The 23,243-nt window shown below is 52.0% G+C and overlaps 2 protein-coding genes across 26 annotated transcripts in view; one reads left to right on the forward strand and one right to left on the reverse strand.

Annotated features, from left to right (window-relative positions):
* Positions 1-23,243, forward strand: part of RALGPS1 (Ral GEF with PH domain and SH3 binding motif 1) — a 286,233-nt gene that overhangs the window by 157,741 nt on the left and 105,249 nt on the right. The window lies entirely within an intron of this gene.
* Positions 1-23,243, reverse strand: part of ANGPTL2 (angiopoietin like 2) — a 34,012-nt gene that overhangs the window by 4,956 nt on the left and 5,813 nt on the right. The window contains exons 2-3 of the mRNA XM_059925632.1: positions 14,783-15,651; positions 1,160-1,353 (exon numbers count right to left, since the gene is read on the reverse strand). Coding sequence (XP_059781615.1) covers positions 1,160-1,353; positions 14,783-15,602 — 1,014 coding nt within the window. The 5' untranslated portion in view covers positions 15,603-15,651. The remainder of the gene's footprint in view (positions 1-1,159; positions 1,354-14,782; positions 15,652-23,243) is intronic.

The raw sequence follows: 23,243 nt of genomic DNA on the forward strand, positions 1-23,243 counted from the left end.
CATTAATGATAATAATAGCTAGTATTTAGTGAGTACTTACGGTATATTGGCACTGTTGGCAGAACTTTCCGTAGGTCATTTTATTCACCCTCATGCCAACTCTGTGAGCTAGGTACTATCATTATCCTCCCTAGAGTGGGTGGACTGAGGCCTGGGGAGGCCCAGGGTCCCAGAGTGCGTGAGGGTGAGCCAGGATTTGAACTAAGAACCCAGACTTAACCACTGCACCTACTGCTCTGAGGAAGAGAATGTGGAAAGGAGGCGGAAGGAGTTAGGGCGTCTTCAGGAACCTCTCAACTAGGAGGCAGAGGAGAAAGAGGAGAAAGCAAAGGCATAGGCTGGTCAGGAGGTGGGTTGGAGGGCAAGCAGGACAGGACCGGGGCATGGCAAAGCCACGTGTGGGTGTCGTGGTCCAGGGAGTTTGTCGGCTCTGCAGGTGTCAGAGGCCTAGGCTGTATTCACTGCTCTCCCCCTTCCTGTCTGTGCCACCTTTTCATCTGTAGACTGGGTCCAGACCAGTCTCTCCCTCCTGGGGTTGATGTGAGAGCAAAGGAGGTAAGGAACGGAAGCACCCAGCGCTGTGCCTGGCGTGTGGCAGGTGTCAGGGAACTCAGCTGCCCTCGCGTCCTCGGTACCACTTCTTTGTTCAGAGGAGCGAGACAGGTGTGGGGTGGAGCCCTTGCAGCCTTTCCTCCTACAAGGAAGAGCATTCAACTTCCCAGGAATTGGGAGCCCAGAGGATGAGCCCTGGAATTAGGACCCAAGTATTCCCACAGTTCCCCAAAATGGGCTGTGTGGGAGATTTTCCCGGGGCTTGGGAGCCTTGGGACTTGCCCCTTCTGGGCTGTGAGGACAGGTCTTCCCTTTGAGAGCCCCAGCTGGGACCAAGGTGCTCCCCACACCTGGCTGGGGTGAGGGTCTACTGCACCCCAGCATTTCGAAATTCCCACCCCATTCGTGGGGCTTTTGTGGTCCGAACCCCTGTCTCTGTCCTGCCACAGTTGCCAGTGGGGCAGCGAAGGAGCGGCTGGTCCCCGCAACCCTGGTGGGTTTGCAGAAATGGCCCCGTCAGTGTCTTCCTCCCTTGGGCCACACGGGCCCTGACGGGCAGCAGGCGCCTCCTTCCGAGGGCCCCGGCACTCAAGTGGGCAGTCCTCACCTTGTACGTCTCCCAGTTTCGGAAGAAGTTGACCGAACCATCCAGGCGCCTCTGGATGACAGTCCAGCCCCCGGGGTCGTGTCTCTGGTCGCACCACACCTGCATGAGGCGGTTGGTGTTCTCTGGCTTCACCAGGTAGATGGAGCTGGTGTCGTGGCCGTCCTCCAGGGCCTGCAGGCAGTCTCTCCAGGGGCCTGGGGACACAGGGGGGCGGCGTCACAGACCTCCCTGCTGCCCGGCCGCCGAGCCACGTCCTCCCCCTCCCCCCACCCCTGGCTGCGACCCGCGCGGCACGGCCTCGGGCAGGATTCCGGCTGGAAGCCACAGACCTGCAGGGTGACGGGCCTGATTTGGGTAGCCCAGGGCTAGGGGTCTGGATGCCTGGGTTCTGGGCACACTTTCACCCCTGACTCCCCCATGGTGTGATTTGGGCGAGCTTCCTTACCTCTCCAAGCCCTCGGTTTCCCCAGTTTGTAGAAGGGAGATCATGTTTACCTCATTGGGGCTGTAAGGATTGCTTGGATCGTTTGTGTGCAGTTCCTGGAGTGATTTTTTCTTTTAAGTTGGTTATATTGGCAAAAAGAGATGTGAGCCTGCTGAGAGACAGCAGCGTCCGTCAGCACCGAGCGGGCTCCGCCCGGTCAGTGAGCCGGGCTCGCTGCCCCTCCCAGCACGGCTGACTCCACGCCCGCCTTCCCAGCGACGGTGCTTGGTGACAGTCGCTGCAGTTTTTGTAAGTGAACTTCAATGGGGTTCACAGGGGCCCAAGCAATGCCCAGAACCTGTAGCCAGAGGTTTCGGGATATTTCTGGGATTCAGATGCTGGCCTCCAAAGACCTTTTGGGGGGGCCAAGTTTCTGTTCAGCTCCATCTAAATTTTCCAAAGGAGGCTCACCGAAGGCCAGGTGCTCAGAGCCCGTGTTTCGAGGTCCATGCGCTTAAAGGATGGTGTCTAGGGCACCTTCCAATCCATGGCTCTCTTTTGAAACTGAGACGAGATGGGTTCTGTGATCTGTGACGTCCCCGAGCTTGGGCAGCCCAGTCAGAAGGGATGGGTGTCGCTACCGTAGGTCTCTCAACATCCCTCCCCCACTTCCCCTGGTGATTTCCTGTGTTTGGACATTGGTCACGTCTGCAAGAGGGTACAAACCCGAGTCACCAAGGGCCAGATAAGCTGGCTTCTTCCTTATTGATCTGAGAAAACTTCCGAAGTTTTTCAAGACCTAGCCATTGAACTGTGTATTTTACAATAAATAAAATCACCACACATAGCTTCAGCTTCTCTTCAGAACAATCCTAAACTGAGAATGGTTAAGACCAAACGTCCTAAGAAAATTCCATCTTATTCTATTAATGTGTATGTTTATTCAACAACTGTTTATTGAGTCCCGGTCCCAGCAGGTCCTGTGCCGGGCAGTGGAAGCCTAGCGCAGGCGGGGGCTGCTCCCATGCCCAGCGAGCGGGGAGCTGACTTCACCAGCTTTCTCTCAGCCTGAGTTCCTGTGGAATCCTGTCCTTCCTGTGTGTGGGGGAGGGCGGAAAGGGCAGGCATCAGGGACGGGTGCATTTAGCTTTTCCTGTGTAGATCAGACTTCTCACGTTCCTCCCTAGCTGGGATTGGGCTGGATTAGTCCACACCTGACGGTTAAACAGGACAAGTTTGGGTTTGGTCTTTGTTGGACACCTCAAGTGGGCTTTTCCTGAGGCCTCACAGATGTGCGTGAGCATCCCCACCTGGAACCTGACGGCAGGGCAGGGGCTGTCCTGCTCACCCCTCTGTCCCCAGCGCTCAACAGCACCGAGAAGAAAGGTGGGCGTGGGTGCTCACCGCTGACAGCTAGCTGGGGCTCCCCCTTCATCCTCCAGCCATTTACCTGCTGGCCAGCCTCCTTCCCCCAAGGGATGGCCAGGGCCCCAAGCACCCGCCCGGTAGCAGATGTGGCACAAGCAGCTGCTTCCTTCTTTGCCTTGTGCCTCTTCCGTCCTGGGAAGGGGAGGCCAGACCTCCAGAAAGAACATTCATGAAGGAGAGAAAGATTTTGGTTGTGTTCAGCCCGTGGCCCCGGGGACCAAAGCAGAGAATGGGAGTCTGTCTCCGGCAGCTGTAGCAGAGCACAGAGCGGGCGTGGGAGGCCTCCCAGCTCGATACCAAGTCAGAAGCACAGGAGAGGCCGTTCGATGCGGAAGCTGGTGACAGAAGGTCCGGCAGAAGCCTGCAGAATAACGCCCAACTGAAAACGAGCAGCCAGGCCTCTTCCTGCAGAGCCGCCGTGGGGCTCCATGGATTCTCAGGCTGAAAGGCCAGCTTTGAAGGCGGCGCTGCATGGGGAGAAGCTTCGAGGACGCCAGGAGGGTAGCCGGTCAGCCTCGCGGCTCCCAGCCTACGCTACCTGTGTGGGTTCCCTGAGTGGTTCCAGCTTTACCTTTGACGTTTCTACAAAGGGCTGTTTTTAAAAGGCAAGTGTTTTTAAATGTTTTGGAGCCAACCAATCCCTTTAAGAGTTTGGGAGAAGAAGCTCCAGACCCTCTATCTAGAAAGATGCACAGACACACAATCTTGCTTATAATCAGAAGGTAAATGGACTTCCAAACCCCAGATTATGAAACCCTGGCTCTGAGAGAGGCTTGACTGGAACGGTAGGTACGATAAAATATTTCTACTAGCCAACATGTGCTGGGCGTTTACTACATGCCCCATCCATGCATTTATACCCGAGATCTTCCTGACACACCTGCCAGGTAGCTAGTAGTCTCCCCACCCTACAGATGAGGAAACTGGAGCATGGGGACGTTGGGTGACACTCCCTCCCGGCAGGGGCAGATGCGGTATCTGAACCCAGTGGTCGTCCAGAGCTCACACTCAAAAGCCCTCATCCTTTTCCTCAACCGGAGCGGACTCCAGGGTAGGGGGCCCAGGCTGACTTCTCCCTGTGTCCCTACAACTAGTCTTAATCATTGCCGGTCAGCCAGGTTAAGAAAAATAAGAATTTATACTTCTTCTCTGTCAAGGTGTTATGCCTTTTTAAATCTTTGATTTGTTTTTCTTCTATGCTTACCTTTTGGTGTCCTTTGCCCATTTTACAACGATTTCGACTATTTTACAACTATTTTAGTGTTTCTTATGATGGAGAATCTTTCCTTTCCTTTTTTTAAAAGGCAAATCTAGCAGTTCTTTCCTTGAAGGCTTTTTAGGTATGACATGCTTTCTAGAATCATGGAGTAAGTGCAAAATAGTGTAGACGTGTTTAGTATTTTCTGCTGTTACTAAAAAAAATCTCCATACGTCTCCTACATCCTGCACTTCACATGACACTGAGGACTTTCCATCAAGAATGTTTCCAGACAGTTAGCTCTCAGATACCCTTGCAGAGCTCTAGAAGATCTCCGGCATTCAAACATGTTCCCTTTTCTTATTAAAGGCACTAGTGGCAAAAGTCAGAAAATTAAATGATGGATGAAAATTAGTCAGAAAAATACTTGGCGTTGAAAAGTTGGCAGCAGTAAAATGATAAAGCAGCAGAAAACGGCAGCAGTAAGATTATCATGTGGCTCCATTAAAACGGCTGAGGCAAAACTTCCTCCTCTGATGAGAAATCTACACCTGTTACGTATACACAATGTCATTGCTGGGGGTCAGCCGAGGTGTCAGACATTAACTCAGGAATCTGTGCAAGAAGCGTTTGTGTGCTGGGGACAGGACCCCAAACTCGGAGTCAGGAGCCCTTAGCTCAAAGCTCGGTGGCCGCATCTCCTCACAGTGTGACTTTGGGCAGGTCCTTACTGAGCCTCCATCTCTTCTGTAAACAGGGGGAAAGAACCCTACCTGTTCTGAGGGTCTCCCGAACACAGCACCCCTCACGAGGCCGACCAGGGCAGGTGCCAGAGAGGGTGCTTTTTTTCTTTCCTTCGATAGATGAAAGCTGGTAGTTTTGAAGTTGTCCACTCCCCGCCATCCCCTAGCCCCAAACAAGCGACTGTATTTGCTTTCGGATTTCCAAGACTAAGTATAAGATTATTTACCGATGGATGTTTTCCATAAAGGCATACTGTGAAAGTCAGAACTTCAGCGGAGAGGGCCACAAAGACTAATGGGAATGAAGAATGGAAACCTTTTTTTTTTCTGTCAGTGAAGCTGCATCTTCAGTGTGCGGTGGGCAGGGCTCTCCTTGGAGCAGCGCGGAGTACCCGGCGGGGTTTCACTTGGCGCTCCTTCTGAAAGGGCAGCCCTGCCCGGAGCAGCAAGCCAACACTAACTCAGCGGCACCAAGGCTGTGAGTGCAGGGAGCGCCCCGACCTCATCTCTGTGAAGAATATATTTACACTGTCGGCGGAGCTGCAGCCAGAGCGTCCCACATGCAGGAAAGCGCAGCTGCCATGGCCGAGCCGAGTCTGTGTGGCTCCCTAGAGGAGCAGCACAGGGCGTGGAAGGCCCACAGGCCCTGCAGGCAGGAGGCCTCGGCGAGAAGGGGCTTGGGCAGCGGGAACACAGAGTTTACAGGTGTTGGGCCCCCAGACCCCGATGTCTGGTGAGCATTGGAGGCGATCGGGTTTGGGGGGCCTAAGTCCCCTCCCTGCTCCCTTCCTCCTCACTGGGGTTCCTGACAGAGGGGTCAGGCACACAGGGCTCCTCGCCTCCCGGGAAGCCAGGAGCCACTCACTGCTGGCTGCTCCGGGGCTCAATACCCCCAGTGTAGGGCCTTCTGGTAAAGCCGAGTTGGAGCCCGCAGCCAGCCCAGACCTACGGGTAACTTCCTAGTTCCAGTGTCCTCCCTGTGGGTCTGAGGCAGACCGCCTTCAGCCTGACTCGCCCACCCAGACCCCAGTGGAGAAATGGGCTCACCAACTGCATCAATTTTCAATGCAGTCACCCCTCCACTAGGGAAGTGCGGCCCCATGGATATCTGACCAGGCCGATTGGCCGAGGCCAGGAGCTGAGAAGTGGGTAGAAATCGGGCCTGTGTGGGCCAGAGCGATGCCTCTTCTCCCTGCTGCGCCTGAGCCATGGGGAGAGGGGCAGCGTCCTTCCCGGCCGTCAGCTGGGCTGGACCACGCAGCCAGCCAGCAGCCTGACAGGCCTCTCTACCCGCTAAGCCCAAGTCTCCAGTCTTGACCACCTGAGGCCACACAGAGGACCCTGTGGCCTGCAGGAGAGGTTCTGGGGTGTTTTAGTCCATATGTGGGCACTGCAGAGAGGCTTCTGTGATGTCACCAGGAAGCACTGCTCTTATGTGAGAACCGTGTGCTGTTTCCTATTATTCTCATGGATGGTCTGCCTCCAACAAGTCTTTTGGCCACTCCCTGAACCAGTTTTCTAACAGGAGAAATGACTAGTTGTGTTGAAATTGGATTTTCTGACCCAAATGAATAATCTGAGCACCAGGGCACATGTCCACTGCTTAGGTGTGAGTCCTGCTTAGGCGTAAGTCCCACCCCGGCCAGCATGAGGACCTGCCAGGTGTCCCGGGTGAGGCAGGAGAGCCGAAACCCAGTGCGGGGGGCGAGGAACAATCACGTGCGCTGCTCGAGTCTCATGTATCCAGACGGATGGGGAAATCATATTTTGGTTGTGAACATGTATATTCTATGTCACTCACCACTTTTCAGTGAACCAGAGCACAAAACAGTAACCTAACACAGGAACAGACGGTACATTCCCAAAGCCATCTCAGTCAAGTTCCTGCAGCGCCCCAGAGGTGACATTCTAAGTACCGTTTCTGGTCCTTCTGGGGAAAGAGTCCAGACGCTCGTGCCTGCTGTTCAGGCCCTTTAAGTCCTCGGACAACGAGCACACTGCCTGGGGCTGACAAGCTTTTCAGGAGTTTATGAAAAGTATTTGAGGCCTAAAAAAATTTGTTAGCTATAAAATATGAAAAGAAAACTGCAAAGTCAAAATTTTTAAGTATATAATTAAATTTCTACAAAGTGTAACATTTTGTCGAATTCATTAATTGTTAAATTTAGTCTTCATAAAAAACGTTATTACTTTTGAAAACAATTTGTAGGTTACATTTTTCTCACTTCACAAGAATTCCTGAACATGCCTGATGTTTGCCGAGAAACCAGAGCCAACCATAAATTAATTGTGCTGCACTTGGCCAAGTAATTTCAAACACAAAATTATTAAAAATCCTTTCAAAAATTTTACAGTAAAAGTTATATTAGGTGTGCGAGGTGGGTGTATTTCAACGCACTTGGTACATTCTGAGGCATCCCCAAATAAGAGCCCCTTGGGCCCATGAAGAGCTTGAAGGGATCCTGTTTCTGCCTGTTTGACCTCAGGATACACAGATATTACAGTATTGCTTCCCAGAGAACACTTTCAAAAGCACTGTGCCCACTCCTAGGTTTCCACCAGTACCCTTGGGCAGGGGGAGAGACAGAGACTTTAAAGCGATTTTAAAAAGAAAAGAGGTCAGACTGGGAGGGGCTCTGGGGGGGCTCCCTGGGTGCAGAGGTGAGCAGTTCCCTAGGGCTCCCCGGACTGGTGGGGTGAAGCCCTGGGCTCCCCGGTCGCAGTGATGGGACTGAGTGGTGCTGTTCTGCGGGCACATCGTGGAGGAGATCATCAGACCCATGACTGCGCCCCACAGATCGCGGACGGGGGGTCGTTCCTGTGGTTGGCCAACCTGTTCACCCTTCCCAAGAAAGGGAATCAGCTTATGGGCTCGTTCTGAGAGAACCTGTGTTGGCTTTCATTGATCACCTCTTACTTTTCCAAATGCTCACACATCCCTCTTCATAATCTTTTCTATAATTTCACTGGGGTTTGACCACATGCCAACTGGTATGCAATTTCTAGTATGTCATCCTTTTTCTCTTTCTGAACACAGGACATTTGCCCAGCACCAGGCCTGATCTTCATGATTTCTTGATGATAGTGGCAGTGGTTGTGAGAGCACATCTGTCTGCCCTCAGCCCTCCTCGTCCCCTCCTCCAGGAAGCCTGCCCCAACCCCAGAAGAGCTACTCGATCCTTCTCGGGGTTCCCACATGCCTTACATATCTATCTTCACTGGAATATAGTAAGAGTGATGAATGCCTCGGATCTAGAGCCTTTCACATGCCAGGTGCTTTACACAATTTTATTTCAGCCTCACAAGCCCCTGCTCAGAGTGCTCACACGACTGGGAAGCAGAGGACGTGGGGTTAGAACTCGGCTCTGCCTCCCACGCCCTGGTTCTTTCCACTGTACTGTGCTGTGGCTGTCACACATATTGGGATTGTGGGGGTCTGTCTCCCCACCAGACCGTGGGCTTCTCTGGGGCAGAAGCCTTCTCGGGGCAGTGACCATGTGTTGACCCTCCCAGTCTAGTGCCGAGAGTCACCTGGCACCTCCCGTGCCTTCCTCCATCTCCCGTCTTCTCACCACCATGAGCTGCGTTCCCTTTGTCATCTTCATTCTGTTCTTTCCAGTTTGAGAATCAATAATAATAAATCCATCTGGAAACAGGGATCCCCACAACAAAGGATAATTAGCATCCAGACCAAACCTTGAGAAAGGAAACCTGTTATCTGGGGAAGCCTGGACAGTCTGTAGTAGAAAGACTGCACGTTATGCCCGGGGTAGGCCCAGATGATTGGATTTTCTGTTCTTTTCGATGGCACTCTAACACACCACCTAAGATATCTTAATTTCAACATTTGGAAATTTTTAAAAAACTGTTATATTTGTCACTTAAGCTTAAAACTTTCCTAGTGAAATTTCTCTCTGCATGTATAGTAATTTTAACTTAAATTATTCAAAAAATCCATTAAGGGAAAATCACTTATTCATTTGAAGAAATGACATAAAAGCACTCCAGGCCCTGCAGCTCCACTGGCTCACCTCGAGATGCAGGGCCAGGATCCAACATGCTCTTCATCCAGAGTCATCTCAGGGGCAGCTGAAGTGCTGCAGAGCTGGAAGGGGCTGTCTCAGTGTTCCCGGGGCAGTCTCTCTGGCCTCCCTCCCTCCTTGCTGCTGACTGAGATCACTGAGAAGTGGGCTGTGTTACTTTTACAATAGTACATGACGCACTGCGCTCGACAAACCGGGCCAACCTTGTCTTAGACACTGTAGTATGATGCTCACTTCATGCTGCTTTCTTTATCATTTTTTCTGGGGGAGTATCTCAGGGTTATGATACAGTTCACAGCATCAGTTCACCACAGCAGTCCATTCGTGTGACTAGTGAGCTGGCCACAGAGGCCTGAGCTCCAGGATTTTCTAGATTACGTTCATTTTGCCCAATGCCAAACTGTTGGGATTTCCAGGCCGCAGGATGCCAGCTCACCACTTGTAACAATAACAAGCTGGTGGTTTATCTCCCGGGGCTGTAAATAGCCTGAGCGTTTAGCCGAATGTCCTCCCTGCAAAGTGCCTGAGTAATAGAGGGAGAGCTTGCCATCACACTCTGCTCCAAAGTACCCCAGGAGGAGAGAAGAGAAAGCAAAGCTAGGAGGAAGATGACCCAACTCGAGCTCAAGTGGCTTTTGTTTATGAAGAAGCTAGCAAAGAATGCTCTTTGAAATATCACTTGATTATGTAGTTTGTAATGAATTTGGGAGTCTTATTTTGTTCAACAATAACATTCTAGAAACATGACAGCATAGCACAGTGAAAACAGCACAGGCTCTGGAGGCAAGAGAGCCAGATTTGGTTTTCCCCGCAGGCCCTGTGACCGTAAAGGCCGAGTGCTTGGTGGCTGTAGTCACCCTCACTGTCCTCACAATGCCCTTCTCCAACCCTCCGCCGGGCCTCAGGCGCATGTGGGACCAGCAGCGCTCACCTGGACAGACCATCGCTTGACCTCCAGAAGGAATGGAAGCCACGCATGATCTATCTCGTTCTCTATTTTAGACCACAGTCTAATGTACATATTCCCTACCTCATAATGGGAAATAAAATATAAGGGGAGAAATCCATCTAGGAAAACAATCTGCTTCAAGTTGCCTGTGCCTCCCTGGCCGTGGACCATTTGCTGTGAGGGATGGGTGGTTTCTGTGTGTTATCTGTGAAGCAGCGTGGTTGACACCTAACGTGGCCCCAAGAGCAGATCATAGCTACTGATTTTTATATACTTAGTGTTAACATATTTAAAGAAATCAGGACTTCAGACTTAGCTATACATTAAAATGCTGAGTAGAAGTAATTCCAGACAATTTGTCCAGATTTGTCAGGTGCATGTTACGTTTTCTGTGGGAGAGCTCTGTTGTTTTAGAAACTCTGTAGTATGAGGCTAACTTAATTCTATTTTCTTTATCTTATTTTCACAGTACTGATATCTTTGTTATCAGAACCGTAAGAGTTCTAATAACAAACTAACAAATCTACCAGATCTCTTACAAGGAGCTGCCTGGAACCTGGTACATGAAATAGTGATGGAGAGTCGGGTCCCAGGCAGCTGGCACCTGGGGTCAAGTCAAGCATTTATAGAGTGATTTTCACACCAGTTGCCCCCTAGCCTTTCCATGGGAATGTGTAGTATCCCAGAGTGGCTAAGACACCCTTGGGTTTGAGCCTTGGCTGAGCCACTTACTTGCTCTGTAATCTTGGCTAAGTTACTTAACCTCTCTGAACCTTAATATCCTGGAAGTTACAAGTCCAGGGACCAGTGTTGGCTCTGTCACGGACAGACTCTGGGACAAGAAGGCTATGCCAGGGGATCCGAGAGGCCTCTAACAAGCTGTAATATTTTATGATTTTATGGTCCCCTCTTTATCCACTGAGAAAACAAACTGAGCTGATTATGTTTTTCTCAGGAGAGAAAACAGCTAGAAATGTCTACTCCTTTTGGTTTTTATAGACTCATTTCAGACAAGGCCTCACTGTGGCAGCTGGTGGTCACACTGCCTTTCCTTCTCTGGTCAGTCCCTAGGATGGCGCCGTGGCAGGAGGGCTGGCATGTGCATGGCGGTGCCTGGGCTGCGCTGAGGAGTAGTGTCCTGGGCCTCCCAGAGCCACCTTGAGAGCAGGCTCTAGCCGAGGCTCCATGCTGTCCTCTCCTTGGCCTCTTAGAAAGTGACCCCTGCAGCCTTCCTCTTTAGCAGACCTGATTGACGTGCGTGCACAGGGCACACACGTGGAGGAGGAGGTCGGGGACATGTAAGCGTGAGGAAGAGTGGAGAGGAGGAGGGAGGGCGGCGGCCACGGGACCCCCCCCCAGAGGAGAGGGCCACAGGCAGGGCCATTTGGCCCAGGCCTTATCACAGGCATCACCCTAATGGAAATGCCCTTAGGTCTGGCCAGACCTGAGAGAGACGGGACAAAACCCAAGCGAGACGCCAGGGAAGCCAGGAGCTGCCTGGGCCTCCGTCACTCAGGCTCTCAGAGGCCTGGGGCCAGCCTGTTACTGTCTGGCTGGGAACAAGCTGGTGAGCGCAGCTTCAGATAAGTGGCCATGGCTCCCTCAGTCCCCTGGGGAAGGGCGTGCTGCGGGCTGAGCGGCCCGGATAATGAGGAAAAGAGTAGGTGGCTCTGAGGTTGTGGAATGAAAGATTTAGGAGCTGCCAAGGCTTGAGTGCAGAGGTGTTTAATTGCAGAAGTGTCTCTGGCTGAGTGATGTCCCCAGAACAAAGAATCTGTTGGGCCCGAGCACAGAGGAAGGTTTTGTCTTCCAAGACCAGCACCTGCCCCCTAAGTTCTCAGAACAGGCCTGATAAGAGCTCTCTACCGACTGGCTGAGAGAGACCATCTGCCTTTTCCTCCTGGCCTGGTCCAGCACCAGGAAAGGGCAGGGCCTCCCAGCCTCTCTCCAGGCTCTGCCCGCCCCTTCAGCTTCTGCGGCCACGTGCTCAGTCTCGGCAGGGAATGCCTCATGTGGGAGTGCAGTGGTCAGATGAGTCACAAGGAATCAGTTACTGACAATTAGTACCAACATTTGGGAAGGCTTTGCTTAAAAAAAAAAAAAAAGGTAAATTATAGTGCATTCAGATTACCTCCGTAATAAAATCACTGCCATTCCCTCCATGCAGGTGTGCTTCCTTAAGTGGGAGAGAAAGGGGTTGGTTGCATGCAGGAGCCTTGGAATGCACACAGTCCAGGCTGAATTATGCACGTGAAGAAGCAGGAGAGCCAAACTACTTGAGGTGCCAGGATTAGGGCCACGCCCCTGGGTCTTTGCACGGACTCATCTCCACTGGGGACCCACTAGTAACTCAATTGCCCAACTCCCAAGTCCACCTGGTAAACTCTTACAGATCCTTCACTCTTACGTCCCCACCTCCGTCCAACTTGTCCCTTCTACTGCAGGCAGACTCAGTCATGCCACCTTAGTAGCTGTAGTGCCTGTAGGCGGGCACTTAGCACCCTGTGGTGTTACCACAGTGACTGCACAGCCCATGATTTTCACTGCATTCCTGATTTCAGGTACTTTGTTATGTTGGTCCCGGAAATTCTCACACCATTCTGGAAATTTTGGCTTTGACAGGTGCTCTCTCTCAGAGAAATCCTTTGTCAGATGTGCTGATTTTAGGGTCTAGAACTGGTGGGCACTGGATAGGTCCCAATGCATTCATGTATCTGCCGTCTCCCCCAGACTAAGTTCCTGGAGGTTAGGACTGTCGTTTTCACAAGCCCCCAAGTCCAACACTGTGATTGGCAAAGAGTAGGGGCTCAGCTATTGTTGGCTGCCCCACATGATGTATATCACATGCCTGATTGCATTGAGTTTCCACAGCAACCCTGTGATGGTATGACTCTTCTCCCCATTTTATAGAGGAGAAAATTAAGGCTCAGAAGAGCTAAATAACTTTCTTATGAGTGAACAGCTAATAAGAGGTAGAGCCTGGGTGCAAACTTAGGTCTTTATTCCTACACTATGTATCCACCAGCTTAGTTCAAGCTCAGGAATGTCCTGGAATTGTTGAGTCAGAAACCAGAGATGCTTAAGCGAGAGGAGATCTGTTGCCTAACTATTGAGGTCAGCTTGCCTCATGTCAGAATTATATCATTCAGCTGAGCCTTCATTTGGTGCCATGAGCACATTTTTCCCTCTGGGTGTTCTATCAGGATGTATTAGCACCCTCTGCCCTCTCTTTTGGAACTCCCAGTTTAAAATAGACACGTGTACAGATGAACCAGTCATCAGCTGTAGAATGCCAGAGCTAAAAATGGTCTGTTTTTTAAATTTCAATCTCCTGTTTCAAGATGAAGAGACCAAGACCAAAGGAAACTCATAGCTACCATGTATTAAAACTTACCATGGGCCCAGAACTGTGCTAACCACATGTTGTGCAGTATTTCATTGAATCCTCAGGTAGGCACTATTTTAATCCATCCTCTATTGATAGGTGGGGAAACTGAGGCTCTGAGGGGCAAAGTGACTTGCCTAATGTCCCAGAGCTAATCAGTGGGGGAATCAGAATTTGAACCCAGGTCAGTCTGCTCCAGAGCACAAGTCCTCAACCTGCACACCCAGTAGAGGGCTTGGCTGCGAGGAAAGATGCTCTGCCTTGCACCTGGCTACCCCCACAGACCTGCAGACAGCGCCGCCCTTGTCTTTTGCGTGGGCCACCCTCGTGCACTCAGGTTCAGCCTTCTCTGGAATTAGCAAGAAACTGCTCTTCCCAGTACTGGTGGTTATTTTCAGAAGTGTGAAATAAATGTAAAGCAGGATACTTTCAGTAAAAATATCTCCCTGCTTATATAACGAAGTGGTACAAATATCACTGACTTGAAGCAGATACGTGGTTACTTTTTTGCAAAGGCGAACGTAGTCCTCATTACGACAGCCCATTTGTAAGGCACACAAGGTCCTGGATGAATGAGAGACTGAGCTTCAGGAGGCTGGGCTCATGCTCCCCCTAGAGTGAGGATTCCCAGAGTCCTCGAGCACAGAGGAGTCAGCCCCAGCTTTAAAGTGAAAAGGCCTGAATTCAGACCCAGCCTGAGGATCCTAAGCCTGTGAGCAAGTCACTCATCCTCTCAGTTAACCTTCCATAAGGAGCTGTGGGGGTTAATGATGTGATATACATGAAAGCGCCCGGCGCCAGTATCTGGGTCAAGCTTCAAAACCTACCAGCAGCCCCGTCCCTCCCCCATGATGATATTTTGAGAATTACCATATTTATTTAAGATGAAACATGTATTTAAGAGTGTATAGAATCATCACTGAAAATTCTAGACGCAGCAGACGCTAGGAAATGTGTGGGCTTTAGAAAGTACTCCTTCCTCCCCCGCAGCCCCTCCCTACAATGTGTTCATCATACTTCTGCTGTGATAACACTTTCTTTTCCTCTGGTCTGTTGTTTCTTCCGTGAGCATTTACCAAATGCCAGTTCTGTGCCAGGCACAGTGCGAGAGCTTGCAGGGGAGACATCCTACCTGCCAACACAGAGCACCTCTCGCAGAGCCCAGAAGACTCAGGCCTGGGTTTTTTTCCTATCAGAAGCCAGAAAACACTTGTTGTCTTCTGAGATTCCCCTGTTTTCCTGGTTCTACCTTGGAGCATCCATCTGAGGAATGTGGTCCCCCTGTCACCCCACCGGCTCCTGCGGGTTGGCCCAAGGGACCGCTGGGGGATTGCGCAAGCCTTTGGCCCGGCTTCAACTTGCCGCGGCTCTTCCCCCGCTTGTGGTCACAGCCAAGGGAAGCCTGGCGCCCGGCTCTGAGGCCCAGATGTTGCAGGTTCCCGGAAGGACTTACCCGACGGCTTGTCTGTGGAGGATGGGAGGCTGGTGAGGGTGGGCATGGTGGGCAGAGGGGGCGGCAGCACCTTCAGGTTCTGGTCGCTCTGGATCTCGTTGGTGGAGATCTGGTTGATGATGCGGTTGTAGGGGGGCGGCTGGTAGAGGCGGGGCGGGGCGGCGGCAGGGGGCGGCTGGGGCGCGGGCCGGGCGGCGGGCACCCGCTGGCAGTGCTCCTCCAGCTGCGCGATGATCTCTGACTGGTTGTGGGCCAGCGTGGCCAGGTGCTGGTACTTGTGCTCCAGGTCCTTGTACTTGCTGGCCAGCTGCAGCATGTCAGCCGTCTGGTTGAGGATCCTGTTCTCCAGCTGGGAGAGCTCGAGCGCATTGTCCCGCTTGCGGATGATCTCGTGCAGGAGCTGCATGTAGAGCTGCGTGACCCGCGAGTTCATGTTGCGGCTTTCCTTGCGCAGCAGCTTCACCTCGCTCACGATGCCGCCGTCCACCTCCACCAGCTGCTGCAGCGTCTCGATCTGCCGCTTCTGCTTGAGCAGCTCGTTGTTGAGCAGCTCCAGCTCCTGCTTGTGCACCCGGTTCTCCAGGAGCACCTCGGGCTCCTTGGAGTTGACGCAGATGGCTCCCGTGACCCGCTGCTGGGGGACGATGAAGGTGTAGGTGCACTTGTCCGAGGACTCGCCGGCCCGCTTGTACCTGTTCAGGTAGATGAACTCGCTGGGCGAGCCCTCCTCTGTGCCCTCAAAGCCCTCCTTCTGGCCCACAGCCGCTCCCAGGGCGGCCAGCAGTCCCAGCCACCAGCACGTCACGCACAGCGGCCTCATGGTCCTTGCAAAGTGGGGGTTCTTCTTTGAGAGCAGAGACTATGAAACCCTGAAAGTAAACAGAAGGGGAGACTCAGTAAGGGTCCTGTCACTGCCAGCGGCCTGTGCCATAAATGAGCTCAGCCTTCTTATCAGGCAGATGTTTCCAAAAACGCAGCTTCAGGAGGCAGCCCTTCCGGGAGCCGCAGAAGGAGACAGGCAGGCCCGGCAGGGGTAGGAAGGAAACAGGATGGGACCGGGCATCTGAAGGCAGCAGGCCGAGGCCCCGCCACTCCTGGAGCCTGAGAACCACACGAGGGCAGCTTGAAGCTGGGAGGGGAGGCAGAGGAAGGGTTGTCCCATCTCCCTCCTCCTCTGCCTCACACTCCTCAGACCATTTAGTCTCCCCCTGGACGTGCCCTTTGTAACACCCATCACAGTTGAGATGAATCTGAATTCTGTGTGATCTCTTCATGGATCTGCACTCCATAAAGGCCGGCGCTGTCTGTTTCCATCCTGTATCCCCAGGATGCTGCACTAAGCAAGCTTTCTGCAATATTTGTTAAATGAATGATTTGCTAGACATAGTATGGATGTGTTCAGTTTGTAATGGACAGTGTCAATGGAATGATGTGTCTAGTCATGTGGCTTTGGTCTGTGTGTTAGCCAAGCTACAGAGCCCAAACAGGAGCAAACAACTCTTCTAAATCCAGATATTTCCAGCAGCCAGTAACTGCACGGCCCCCATCCCTGCAACACGATTAAGCCAGGTGGGAGCAGAAAACAGACATGTGTCTCCGGATTTGTTTCAGTTCTATTCTTAGACCACTTGTTCCTTCCCCAGATATCCATTGAACATCTGTGGTATGCCAGACGGTGTGCTGGCTGCTGGAGATGCAGCTGCAAACAGGACAGAGCCAGCCCCTGCCCTCACGGGGCTTACCCATCATTACACAGCCCCTAAGTGCCGTGAGGCAGAAGTATGCAGTGGAAGGGTAGAACAGGGAACTGACCTAACCAGAGGGGTCAGGAAAGCTTCTCTGAGAAAGTGACCTTTATGCTGACCCTGGAGTGTTGAGTAGGAGTGAGCCAGGCCAAGAGGGAGGGGACAGGCGTGCATAGATCGCTCCTCTCGCCTACTCAAGGACGTGGCTCCAGCAGCTCTCCCCCAGCTCTCCGGCATGATCACATTTTTTCTACAGTCATTGCTGTTATTTCTTTCAACTTAAAGAAAATCCTCTCTTGACCTCACATCCCTTCTCCAGCTACTGTTCCATTTCTGTGCTCCCCTTTTTAGCAAAACCCTCTGAAGAGTTGCCCACACCCACTGTTTCCAGAAAGTCCCTCTCCTCCTATTCTCTCTTGAGCCCGTTCCCATCAGGCCTGGCCCCGTCCCCTCCGTTCCAAGTGTCCTAGACAGGATCGCCAGGGGCCTCACTTGCCAGACCAAATGGCCAGTTCCTGGTCCTCACTTATACTTTGCCTCTCAGCACCGAGGGACATGGCAGATCACTCCCTCCTTGGACTTCCTTCCCCAAACACCACCCTTTCTTCCTGTCTCACTGGCTACTCCTCAGTCTCCTTTGCTGGTTCATCCCCAGCCCTGTCCTGGGCGGGGGCGGGGTGGGGCGGTCAGAGCTCAGTCCTCAGACGTCTTCTGTACCTTGGTGATCTCATCCAGTCTAGCCTGGGCCTCACCCTGAGTCCAGACTCATATATCCAACTGCCTCTTCGACATTTCTGCTCAACTACTACTGCTGCTACAGCTACTGTGCATCTCAACCGTAACTCATCCAGAAATGAACTCCTGGGGTTCCCCACATCACCATCCCGGTCTGTTCATCCCAGTTTTTCCTGCGTTAGCAAATGGCAACTCTGTTCTTCTGATTGCTCAGGCCAACAAACTTGAAGTCATCCTTGACTCCTTTCTTCCCATCATACCCCACATCTAATTCACCGCCAAATTATAATAGCAATATCCTGGGACTGTTCCCAGGATCCTACTGCTTCTCCCCACCTCCCCTGGTACAGCCCACCTTCACCTCTCGCCTGGACCTGACTGGTCTCCCTGCTCCTGCACTTGCCCATTACAGCATCTCCTCAGCCCAGCAGCCAGAGTGAACCTTGTAAAAAAGTCAAATCAGGTCACTCTTCTACTCAAAATCCTCTGGTGGCTCCTCGTCTTGGAGAAGAAGCTAATGGGTCTCTAAGGCCCCCCGCTGTGGCCCCACTCCCTCCCTGACCTCATCTCGCACTTGCTCCAGCCATGCTGGCTTCCCGGGCGTTCCTCAAGCGCACCGATGGCGCGGGGCCTTTGCACTTGACCTGGCCTAGAACACTCTCGGCCCCTTCCGCGTTGCACACTCCCCCGCCGCTTTCAGGTCTTTGCTGAAATATCACCTTCCCAGTGAGGCCTTCCCTGCTTACTTAAAATTGTGACCTCGCCACCTTCCCCCTCCAGAGTCCTTGTCACCATCAGGCATGTAGTGTCTCCCTTCTGACCCCCGAGAGTGGAAGCTCCGTGAGGGCAGGGGGCTTATCTGTTTTGGTCACTCCTCACCCATGGTGCCTAGCACAGGGCCTGGAATATGTAGGAGCTCAGTGAATATTTGTGGACTGAATGAAAAGACACAGCCACCAACAGTTGCCATGAAGTGGGGAGTGCTACGAAGAGGGGTGTAGCAGGTGGGGCCGGAGAGCCCCAGGCAAGTGACTGCCTGAGGGTGTGGGCATGTATTACATTTATTACTACCATCCCTAACATCCACTTTGTGAGTGCCCACTGTGTACCTGACCCTGCACTCAACATTTTGCAAGGGTTTTCTACTTTATTCTCACAATGGCTTCTTGGTAGATACTGTTGTTATTTCCGTTTTAGTTTTTTGTTGTTGTTATTTGTTTTTTGTTTGTTTGGCCGCCACGCGCAGCATGCGGGATGTTAGTTCCCTGACCAGGGATCAAACCCACACCGCCTGCAGTGGAAGCACAGAGTCTTAACCACTGGACTGCCAGGGAGGTCCCTCCATTTTGCAGATGAGGAAACTGGGACTCAGCGAGGCTAAGTGACTTGCCTAAAATCACACAGCTAGAAGGTGGCAGAACCAGGACTCAGCCCTGGCCTGATATACTCAAACCTTCAAACTCTTAATGACTACACAGAAATGTTCTTAATGTGGTTTCTAGTAATAAAGTATTAGCATCATGACTTTCTGTTTTCACATTAATTTACCCTAAAATAACAACCATGACACAGAACCTGAAGGTTTTGTCTTCCCCAGACCCCTCTGGGGGCTTCTCTGGTGGGCAGCCTGGACAGCAGGAAGTTACAAAACAGACCCCGTGCTCTCCAGGGCCATGCTGAGCTGCTTTCCACTTTAAGAAAGCCCCAGCTTGGTTCCGAAGGCCAGCTCAGGCCTTTCAGGCCAGGCAGAGAAAGGTGTTTGGAGCCTCTGGTTTGGGTTGGACTATGAGGTTAGGGCTGCAGTGACGTTAGTGTAAACGACGCTGAGTTTATGAGCGTTTGCCTAGTTTCCAAAGCACTTTAGCTGCTCCTGTGCCAGCGGCCACACCCAACTCACACCAATGGGGAGGAGCTGCCCTCCTAGCCTGGGCGGGCCTGCCGGCGCTGCCTTCCCACAGGCCGCTCACCTGCCTCTCCATGCTGCTGTGATGCTGATTGCGGATGCCGGCGAGGGCTCCACCTTGGCCAAGTAAATGCCACAGGACCAGGAAGGCAACTTGGCTTCAGGCCTCGAGACCTGGCATGGTGGCACTGTTTACCACTGAGTTCTGTCCCCTCCCAAGTGTGGGCTCTCACAGCTTCCCAGGCAAAGTTCTGTGCCCCTGGGCTTGAGATCCTGAAGGTTGAGCCTCTTCTGTGAAGTGGGGTGATCCAACCCACCTTGCACAATAGCTAAGGACTGTGGAAGTGCTTCCAAAACCAGAGGTGGGGATGGCATGATAGCAGCATGAGAGCGCCAGCAAAGCCGACTGGCAGCGAGGAGTGCTGACCGCACTCCGCACTGTGTCCAGCATGTGTACCATCTCCTTGATCCTACCATCCCCCCCGAGGAGATACCAGGACTAACTGTCCCATTTGACAGCTGAGAGCCTTGTTCCATGTCACAGAGCTGGGCCTGCCCAGGAGTTCTGTCTAGCCTCACCTCCCACCCTGAAGGAGTCCGCTGGTTGGACTGGTCCTGGCTGTCATGGGGTCCCTAGCATCTCACACAGCGCTGGGCACAGAGCGGGGAGGCACCAGACGTGCAAATGCAGTCAGAAACTGTGCAATCTTTAAAGAGCATTTCTTGTAGCTGTTCAATTAAAAAGAGAACGAAACTTGACGGTTAACACTCGTATGACTTTTTAGGTTCACGAGGCCCTATACATACACATTATCTATGTAATCACCACGACCTTCAGAGCCGGTTAGTAGTATTATGCCCATTTTGAGGGTGAGGAAACTGAAGCTGAAGAGGGTGTCAGGTAACTTGCTCAAGGTTGCATTGCTGCTGGTGGGACCAGTCATGAAGCCACACGATTTTGGGTCTTACTGTCACATTTCTGTGGGGTCTGGGCTTGGCGGGAGTGACTTGGAGCCAATCGGGTTACAAGAAGGAAGGGAAGGAACAGGGCACTGTGCTAGGTTCCTGACATACACTGTCCCAGGGAATCCAGCAAGGTTGGTATTCCCCCCATAAATGGGGGGGAATTTATAAATGGGGGCACCAAAGCCGAGACAGGCTAAGTGACTTGCCCAGGAGCACATGGCAGACAAGAGCCAGAGCTGACTCAGCCTAGAACTGGGGTCAGCCTGACACCAAGGGCTGTGCTCTTTGTGCTGCCCTTGGCCTTGGAGTAATTTATTTTCCTTAAAGGTTCCAACCCCCCTCCTCAGTTTTTTGCAAGTTTGGCAGTTCTTAATGGACAGTAATGAGTCTGTTTACTTTTGCTCTCTTGATATTTATTCAACTAATTGCATCCCAGGAGAAATAACTCCCCAGCATTCCAGTCATCTTAGGCCTGGAGAAGAACTCAACTCCCATCAAAGAGATGCTCCTCAGTTTCTTCCTATGACCAACAAAGAAAAGCAAATCCAACTGTTTTCCTTGGCTTCAAAGTGAAAATAAAAATGATTCTTGAAATTGCTTTTCCACATTGTATTGTGAGGAGTTTCCATTATGCACGGGTTTCCCTCCCCACAACTGGGGCTGGTGCGACTGAGCCACGTGACGGGCTCTGCACACTGGGAGGCCACCTCCCCAGGGTCTGGGTCCCACCCAGCCTCCGGTGGGCAGCTCTAGGTGTCCCTGTTTGGCCTGCTGTGGTGGGACCCCACACCGCATGTCCATGTCCCTCTCAGCACCGCAGCCCAGGTGAGGGGCCACTTTGTGGGAAGAATCGTTTTCATAAGACAGAGCTGTGTGTCCTGCCCTGTGGCAGAAGCTGCTTTCCTGGGGTCATCTTGTGAGTTCTCACCCCAAAGGGTAGGAATAAGAAAATTTCAAATACTGAAAAAAATAGTAACTACAACCATTTATCACCATGACCCAAGCACTTTATAAACATTATCTCACTTCATCCTCCCAACAGCCCTGGGAGGGAAGCTGTTATTTCAGGGTTGCCGTGCATGGTGGCCCAGGTTGTGCACTATGCAACCCTAGGGAGCACAAGTCACATTCATAGTCTTTGTAGTTTTGTATATTTAAATCACAGCAATATTCTAATTCCCTCAAAGATGCTTTTAAGGCTAACGGCAGAGCTGACAATTGGCCCCATTGCAGGTGAGCAAACTATTGAGATTCAAAGTCCATGAGTCATTTTGCCCAAAGTCACCAGCTTAACTAAGTAGCAGTTGGTAACAGAACCCCAAGATATATACCATGCTGCATGTATGGAAGTGACAGGAAAACTCAAAGGAGATTGTTCTCTGACAACTGCCCCCACTCCAAAGCAGGGGGAGAACAGGAGAGCTCTTGTGACCCCCGGGGCTGCTGACCCTGAATTAAATCCAGCTCTCAGGATGGTGTTTCATCATTAGTCCACGTTGTAGTCCTGTCTGGGGGCTCACAGAACCCATCCCTCCCTCCCCAGCCAGCCCTGCCCCATCATTCTGTGATCACAGATGAAAGCCAGGTATGAGTCCAGGCCAGAGGCACTGCAGGAGGCCTGAGAAGTGGGCCCCTTTCAAGGCAGCAAGGGAATCTGGAACTGCCCCCTGTTCCCGGTGTGCCCGGCGGGCCCCTGACAGGAAGCTAGGAACTTGAGCTGCGCTTGAGTGAGTTTGATGGACCCGAGCATGAATCATGATGTTAAACCAACATCAGGACAGAAAGAAAAAATCGAAACTTTGAAGTTGGCAAACAGTTTTTCCCGCCGAAGCTGGTTGAGATGTATGATGTGCCAGTTAGGTAGTGCCAAACCAATTGGTAATCCAGGATAAGGGAGGGATCCAGATAAAGGAAAATTCCAGAAGAAATGGCCCTAGAGGGCCCAGCTGACCACATGACCAATAGGATAGATAATAACAGCTATCATTTGTTTGTTGTGAACTTACTGAGTGCTCAGCCATGCTCTATCTCATTGGCGCTTACAACCCTATGAATAGGGGACCATGCACGCTGGTTGGCCCCAGTTAAGACCTATTATCTTATTAATTATTGATAGCACCCTGTTTTATTCTCAAAAGTGTCCTGATTGGGTAACAAACTATTTGGTCTCCTTACCTAGGAGAAAGGTATTATTATCTGTATTTGCAGTAGAGGAAACCCAGGTCCAGAAAGGTTAGGTCACTTGCCTAAGGTCCCTTGGAGTAAATATCGGGACTGGGATTCAGCTGTCGACTGCAAGGTCCATGTCCTCACCTCCATCAAGATCATCTCTCCAACCAGTATGAGTAAAAGGTGCCTGTCTGTTTGCTTAATGGCCCAGATGCAGATTACTGCTTAGTCACTCTTGACTGACAAAGTAGAAATAGCTTTCAGGTCTGCACAAGGGTGAGTCTTGTTGGATGTTAGAAACAGTTCTTGATTATCCAAGTGGTGAGACCCCAAAATGGGCATCTAGGATGAGCAGTGGTGTCCTCACCTTAGAAACCCTGGAGAAGGAACTGTGCATCACTTGTCCTGGTGATTCGCCGCCAGCCTGGAGGCCAGGGAGGGAATAGCCACATCTCCAACTGCCATCCCTTCCCAGCCTAGGATTCTGTGAATCATCCCCACCAAAAGTCAGTGTGGGTACCCAGGGAGTCTGGAGCTGATTCCCAGACCCTGCCAGTTCAACTCTAATAAGACCTTCGAAGGAGCCGTTTGTCCAGCCAGCCAGCCTTCCATCCACTTAGCCTTCCCAGCCAGCCCGCCATTGTGTATTGCTGCATCCTGGGTCCAGCCCTGTCGTGGGTGCTGGGAACACAGGCGTGAGAGCCAGAGAAGCAGGTAGGTAGGATCAGATGGATTTGCCTGGAAGAGAGGCAGCGGAGGGTCGAATCTGCCTGATGCTCCTGCCACTGGTGTGTTGCTGGCTCCAGGGCAGGGCTGAGTTCATGGAGGAGGCGGGTTGTGGTCATACTGTGAGATCATGGGGCAAGAGGGGATGTGGTTAGGCGGCGGGAGCTGGTTGCCTTTGCCGGGGGGACAAGGGTGCTGCTGTTCCTTTTCCACGGTA

The sequence above is a fragment of the Balaenoptera ricei genome, chromosome 6 (genome assembly GCF_028023285.1).
Source record: "Balaenoptera ricei isolate mBalRic1 chromosome 6, mBalRic1.hap2, whole genome shotgun sequence".
In the NCBI taxonomy this organism is placed as follows: Eukaryota; Metazoa; Chordata; class Mammalia; order Artiodactyla; family Balaenopteridae; genus Balaenoptera; species Balaenoptera ricei.